Consider the following 6,888-nt stretch of genomic DNA (forward strand, 5'->3'; position numbering starts at 1 on the left):
CTTAAGGTCCCAACGGCAAACAACAGTAGGAGTCCACCGAAATGTATCCAGGCGAAACAGTGAACTTAACAAGCTTATTTACAGAGCAGTGAGTGACCGTCAGAGGCACAGACGACCAGAAAGCAGCCACTCACGCTGGGGGGGGGGGGGGGTCTGAATCCAGCAGAGCTGATGGCTTCCCCACGGCTGCCAGGAAAAACCCCTCCCCTCGCCTCTGCCCACTTATAGCCCACAGCCCCCTACCCCTAGCCCCCACCAACCCCGTGCAATTAGGACAGAATTGCATATAGCCGGTTGAGAGGGACAGCCGCACTATCAGGTGAAGATCCCATGGCATCCCGGCCCACCTCTTCCTTCTGTGAGGAAAGGTAAGCAAGTCCATCCGCCCAGCTGTGATGGTCTTTCCAAAGCCTGCACAAGAGAGAACACCTGAAGATGGTTGCAGTCTGGCTCAGATGGGTGGTCCTAGGGTGCCACAGGCCTTTAATCCCAACACTTGGGAGGTAGAGGTAAGAGAACAGGAGTTCAAGGTCATCCTTGGCTATATGGTGAATTTAGAGTCTGTCTCAGAAAACAACAAACAAAACATAAAGGGGAAAAGAAACAGATGGTGGGCATGCGCGCACGCATGCGCCGTGCATAGGCTTATTAATGGAGGAGAGAGGTCAGATCGTAGCCAGGCGACAACATATACAACAGCAGAGGCTTCCCTCCGCGGGAAGCAGACCTAGGGTAGAAGGTGGTGGTATATCCACAGTGTCTGTGGCCTAAGGATCAGTCAGACCTGCGCCTCTGCTATTTGCTGAACTAGTCACAGGCCCACCATTAAAGTTCACACATTTCCAGCATCCTGGCAAAGGAATAGAATCTTCATACGAACAAGATCTCTAGTGATAGGTTAATCCTTCTGCATTAAGGAACACTGCCTTGAAATCCTGTATTATTATTATTATTATTATTATTATTATTATTATTATTATTATTATTAATGAATTTGACACTTATTAAGTACTTTCTTAGCAAAGTCTTACTGTGTGCCTGGAAGTACAACTTCTTCATTATTAATTTAAGTTCCTAAATAGCTGTTCATAGTCATCGTTTTTGGGTTGAAGTAGGGAGGAAAAAAATATCAGATATTTCAAAGAAGTGGCCTTTTGCTAAGTGAAGAATTCCTGGCCCTCGGGAGCTGGAAAAAGTCTATTTGGTGTTCTCAGCAAACTAGCAAGGAACCCAGCCATTAAACCCAGCCACAGAGGCTGGAATCCAGGAGGTGGGGCGAGAGGAAGAGGCGGGGCTCCAAGCCCACAATGATTGGCCGGTTCTCCTCACAGGTTCGGGATCGCGGTCAGAAGGAGGCGCTGTCAGACACACGATCAGGCACTCCAGACTCCACCCGCCGCCCCGCGGAAGCCCGCGAGGAAGTCTTTTTGGGAACTGCGCTTTAGTTCAAGGGACAACAGTCTTTGCTAACTTCCAGACGGCTCCGCCTTAGCCCCGCCCCCACGCGCCCACCAATCGCCCTGCGCTTGTAGCAAGAGTGGGTGGAGCCTAGGAAATTCGAACGAAGCCCCGCCCCTCGGGAGCGTATTCCCGGGAACTGGGAGGTTGTAGAAGAAAAGCATCCTGCTTGGACAGTGAGTCGGCGTGGGGAAAGTGGAAACGGGGGCGGGAATGTGCGCTAGAGGTGTGGCGGGAATGTGGAAAAGTGGCGTGGGGGTTGTGGGAGAAAAATCCCAGATAGTAGCAAGGAGGGAGACTGCCTAACCGAGGAGAGGCCTGGGCTCATCAGGTGTGGGAGCACGCGCTATCCGCGCCTTTCCCTAAAACAACGGACTAGTTTCAGGAGCCCGTGCTGTTCCGGGGCTCTTGCCTTTACCACCACCACGCCTCCCCACCCGAAATAATGCACCCCGAGTCTAGATGAAGCCCTAATGCAGGGTGATAACTACCTGAGGTAGCGGTGTTGTCTTTCAGGTCTAAGCCGACTGGCTTCTCCTGGCTGGGCATGGAGGATTTGAAAGAAGGTAAGGAAATCGTAAAGGGAGGAATGAGGCCCCAAGAGCCTGCTGGGGACTGATAGCTGCCATTTATTCTTCCCGTGCCTTCAGATGTCAAGTTCATTGTGGATGAGACCTTGGACTTTGGAGGGCTATCCCCGTCTGACAGGTACCAGCCCCTTTATCCTACTTATTATTGGCCTCCGATCTTTAACTGTAGCCCTTTAGTGCTAACTTATTGGCTTCTAGAACCAGGGTTGGTAATTTAGCAGCATATGGTGCACTCCGAGGGCCTCTAGGATGCATCTTCAGATGCTGGTGAGGAGAATGGAGAAGCTGGAGTGAAATTCAGGGCTAAATGTAATAAAGGGAAACTGTAATTGGACATGTTGAGGCATGCCTTTGCAGACCCCTTCCTCCCAGGATAGACGAGAGAGTTGGGGGCAGGGCGGAAATTTGAGATCTTCTGGTCCACAGAGTTGAGACCTTGTGTCAGAAAATGGGGAGTGGAGTTGAATAGAAAGCAGGAGATGCTAAGGGCTAACTGGGCCTCACAGAACCAGAGATATCAATTCTCATGGCTGAAATGGAGTCGGGGTTTGGGATTATCCCCCGACTCCACTACAGGAATGCCTTCTGCCATCTGTTGCATGGCATGGTGCCATTATTTGTTTCCTCAGTCACGAGGAGGAAGACCTAACCGTGTTGGTGAGTCCAGAGAAACCACTTCGACGGGGCCTTTCCCACCGGAGTAACCCGAACGCAGCAGCTCCCGCCCTCCAGGGTGTGAGGTTCAGCTTGGGCCCGCTCAGCCCAGAGAAATTAGAGGAGATCCTCGATGAAGCCAACCGCCTGGCAGCTCAGCTAGAGGAGTGTGCCCTGCAAGATCGGGACAGTGCAGGTGCGGGCCCTGGGAGGCCCAGCCCCAGAGGGAAGCCCAGCCCTCGGCGGGAGACCTTCGTCCTGAAGGACAGCCCTGTCCGAGATCTGCTGCCCACTGTGAACTCTTGGAGCACCCCATCCCCAAGCAGCCTGACTGGACTCCGGAGCGGTGATAAAAAGGGGTCAGCCAGGGCTGTTCGGGTGGCAGCTGGGAAGAAGCCCTCCAGCATTAAGAAGGTGAGTATGGCGGGGGGGGGGGGGGGTTGGGGGGCTGGGGGGGGTTGGGGGGCTGGGGGGGGTTGAATTGCATGTGTGTACCTTTACAGGTGCGGGGGACACAGAAGACATACAGCGTTTCCCTCACTGGTCAGGGGGAGAAAGTTATTCTACCTCTGGGATTGTTAAGATTAAGTAAATTTGGTTGAGACGGGCCCGGTGGCACACGCCTGGAATCCCAGCACTCAGGAGACAGAGGCATGTGGATCTCTGTGAGTTCGAGGCCAGCCTGGTCTACAGATCGAGTTCCAGGACAGCCAAGGCTACATAGAGAAACCCTGTCTGGGAAAAAAAAAACAAACCAAAAAAAAAAAAAAAAGAGAGAGAGAGAGAGAGAGAGAGAGGAAGGAAGCACCCCTCTCAGATTTTGTTGGCAGCTGATGTCTTCCTCGCTGGCTCTAGACACGTCCTACCTCCTACTTCTTTTCCTTAATGCCATAAGGCAGCAGAACACATACTGTCCCTATTCTAGGCTTTCTTTGTTCCTTGCTCTATTTCAGGAATCACCCACTCGCAATCTGTTCGCCCCATCCAAAAGCCCAGGGCCCTCTCCTCTCGCACAATCAACTCTTCCAGCCCGACGGAAAGCCGGTGTGCCCAGTGCGCGGACAACAGCAAGTGAGATCCGGGCGGCAGAGATGTGGGTCAAGCTGGTATGGGGAAGAGAGGCAGTGGGACTCACCGTGAGTACTCCTCTCCACAGGCCCACCCACCCCTGTGAGACCAGTCCTCGCTCCACAGCCCTCAGCCAGCCACTCGCAGTGTTCATCCCGGGTACCGAGAGCAGCTAAATCTTCCAGTCGACTCCCCGCCCCCTCAGCCATCCCCAGGCCCGCTGCCCGATTGCCACTAACTAGCCAGCGGGTACCACCCAGCAAAAGCGTGCTATCTCCAGATTCTCTCTCAGCTCGGAAAGGGCTTCCAAGTGCTGGAGGGCACAGAGGTAAGAAAGAGTGGACATATTGTCAGGCCAGGCATGGTGGCACGTGTCTGTAGTCTCAACACTTGCAAGGTAGGCTCTGGAGAATCAGGAGTTCAAGGCCAGCCTTAGCTATATAAAACCATGTCTCAAAAGAAAAAGAAAAAAAAAATTAGAGCTGGGTGTGCCGGGGAAAGCCTTTAATCCTAGCACTTGGAAGGCAGAAGCAAACAGATTTCTGTGAGTTCAAGGCCAGTCTGGTCTAGGGTTCCAGCACAACCATGGCTATATAGAGAGACCCTGTCTCAAAACAAACAAACAAAAAAACAAAAAAGCAAAAAACCAAACCAAAACAGAAAACATTAGGTAGAAGGATGTCTGCCGGGGCCCAGCTTAATCTTAACAGCTGTAACATACTTTCAGGTGGGAAAAGTGGGCCAAGGAAGAAATGTCTTGCTTTCCATGTATCTCATGGTTTTACCTCAGGAGGCACATACCTTCATCCAGTCTTTCCTTTTGATAAAGTCAGCAGAGCTCTGCGCTAACTCATCTCTTGTTTAATCCCCATCAAGCTCCTGTTTCCCAGCGAACAAATCTTCCAACCGCCAGTGCTGCTCGGGGCAGGGCGCAGCCCCTCAGGAAAGCTGCAGTCTCTGGACCTACTAGGTAAGACTGGTCCCTCTGCCTTCATCACCTAGGCTTCTAAGCTGCTGTGCACAGCATCCTTGAGTTCAGTGTGGAGTCGGGAAGAGAGGGGAGATGGGCTCTTTCCATCCTGAGGGGTGTGAACTTGGCTGGGTACCAGATGGGCTTGAGAGGGATGGTCGTCCTAAAGCAATCTCCTTCTGTCTCTTCAGGTAAGATCAGGACAACAAGATATCCAAGCTCGAACCACTACCATCTTAGCCATCAAAGGCTGGACTCTGCTCTGCCAGCTGTCCCTGGCTCCAGCAGATTCGTGAGGAAAAGTTGCCTCCAGGGCTAATCTCTGGAGTAGAGACTACAGAGGATGGAATGGGCTGAGATTGAAGAGACTCAAATCCTAGCCCCATCCTGCCTGGAAGAAGCAGCAGAGGTCACCTGCCAGTGGATAGATTCTCAGACAAAATGAGGAATGCAGGCCGAGTGACTTGTCTGTCTCTTTCCATCTTATGGTCAGCCCTAGAGCTTGACTTTCTGCCCAGACTGTGGTTCACTGGCCGTTTACACTTGAGCGCCTGTGGAACCAGCCTCCCTGCTCTCTAGGATGGGTCTTCTTGAATTGTTTCCTCCACCGGATTCCGGATTCCCGGCCTGTTTGGAGAGAGGCCAGGTGGCCACCAGCTGTGAAGAGCTTGTTTCCTGTGAATTCTGTGACCCTTCGCCCTGGCCAGTCGATGAGAAACTTACTCATCAGTCTGCATCTTTTTTTCTTTTTTTACTAAAATAAAATGAAATTTAAAAAAAATTTTTTTCCTGTATATCTGAAAGTAGATTTTTAACAAAATTGAAGTAAACATCTAGGTAATTCTAAGGAGAGCTGGGATGGCCCTGAGGCAGGGAGTGTGACCCTCCAGCTCATCCTGCTGTGACTAGTCCCTTGATGCCATTCCACAGGGATGGGGCCTCCTTTCTGCAATTTAGTTAGATTGTCCAGATCAGCGTTAACTGTAGTTTCATCCAGTGTTGAGGCTGTTGTGCTAGGAACTAAGTCCATCATCCGTCATAACTTAAACTTGCCTATTACCTGTGACAAGACAGTGGAGCCCCTTAGGGGACAAAGAGACTCTTAGGTGGTTTTCAGCTTCCCTTGTTGCCTCAGCCAAAAGATGCCAGGACTCACTAGTATCATTCTTAGAGTTGCCCGTCCTCCCCTCCCTGCTCCCCTGCTGGATTTGAGGGCTGGCATCATCAGCATTTGGAAATGCCTGCTGCGCCCTCGTACCACTGAGCTACCTTACAATGAGCACATGGTGGTTGGGTGCTTGTAGAAAACACGCTAAGGGCCTAAGAAGTCCAGCTTAGGATCTCCCTGGTTTTATAGCCTTGGACTCCTGCTCTCAGAACTAAATCGGCTCCTTATGAAGGAGACACTTCCCTAAAGGCAACTGAAGGAAGGAAGGGGGGGGCTGCCGGCAACTCTCCACCCATGCCTGTAAGCCCTTAAGTGGCCGCCTTAGGCCTTCGGGTACTCCTCCCCTATAACACATCTGTACGCACACGCACACGAGGCCTATACACACAGCAGGAACTGTCTCTACACTCTCCTTTCCCTAAATGGGGAACACCAGCTTCTACAGCCACTGAAATTCTAAGAGCTGATACGCAGGAGGGGGAATATACACAGCTGCCGCGTGTTTTGTTCTGGAGAAATTGGGCAGGAGGCCTGTCTCATCTTCTTTCAAACAGCCTGGGCCAGGGATCTGTGCTAGTGAAACTTTGGGGGCCTTCTACGGGGTGGGCCATAGAGAGGGGCTAACTTACCAACCAGTTAAGTAACTGAGTCCCCTCGATTTCCTGGGGGTCTTCCAGGCTTTGCTTTCCGGTTTTCCAAGTCTGGGCCTCCATCTGAGTGCATAGGTCACTGCACAGAACTCGGGGAACAGGAGTTGGGGCAACCTCCTGCTCTGACTAGCATCTGCAGTAGCAACAAGCCTAACAACACACGCCTAGGCGTCGGCAGTGGGTGGCAGGGTTTTGTTTTGTTGTTGTTGATTTGGTTTGGTTTAGGTTTGGGTTTTGTTTTTTTTTTTTGACTCAAACCCCTGAGGGTGGTGAAGAAGTAAAGCCAGACCCCCTTGTGCTGCTGCCACCTGGTGGCTGGAGCCGGCAAAG

At 51.8% G+C, this 6,888-nt stretch overlaps 1 protein-coding gene across 4 annotated transcripts; it reads left to right on the forward strand.

Annotated features, from left to right (window-relative positions):
• The first annotated feature begins 1,481 nt into the window (after positions 1 to 1,481).
• Positions 1,482 to 5,521, forward strand: PSRC1 (proline and serine rich coiled-coil 1). 4 transcript variants are annotated; one of them, XM_084756581.1, is made up of 8 exons: positions 1,499 to 1,684; positions 1,975 to 2,024; positions 2,109 to 2,166; positions 2,678 to 3,116; positions 3,656 to 3,773; positions 3,859 to 4,098; positions 4,647 to 4,740; positions 4,932 to 5,055. In XM_084756581.1, the coding sequence occupies exons 2-8, from the start codon at positions 2,006 to 2,008 to the stop codon at positions 4,933 to 4,935; spliced, it is 972 nt and encodes a 323-aa protein (XP_084612707.1). In that variant the 5' UTR covers positions 1,499 to 1,684; positions 1,975 to 2,005; the 3' UTR covers positions 4,936 to 5,055. The 4 variants fall into 4 exon arrangements, with proteins under 4 accessions (XP_084612708.1, XP_084612707.1, XP_084612705.1 ...); XM_084756579.1 differs by having other exon boundaries at positions 1,501 to 1,634; XM_084756580.1 differs by having other exon boundaries at positions 1,650 to 1,789.
• The last annotated feature ends 1,367 nt before the right edge of the window (positions 5,522 to 6,888 follow it).

Source organism: Acomys minous (assembly GCF_964271855.1).
Source record: "Acomys minous genome assembly, chromosome: 14".
NCBI lineage: Eukaryota > Metazoa > Chordata > Mammalia > Rodentia > Muridae > Acomys > Acomys minous.

Bases quoted from the DNA above. Each gene is read 5' to 3' on its own strand.
- PSRC1 (XM_084756581.1), top strand. The intron at 2,167-2,677 runs GTACCAGCCCCT...TTGTTTCCTCAG, and splicing joins GGGCTATCCCCGTCTGACAG to TCACGAGGAGGAAGACCTAA. The intron at 4,099-4,646 runs GTAAGAAAGAGT...ATCCCCATCAAG, and splicing joins AAGTGCTGGAGGGCACAGAG to CTCCTGTTTCCCAGCGAACA.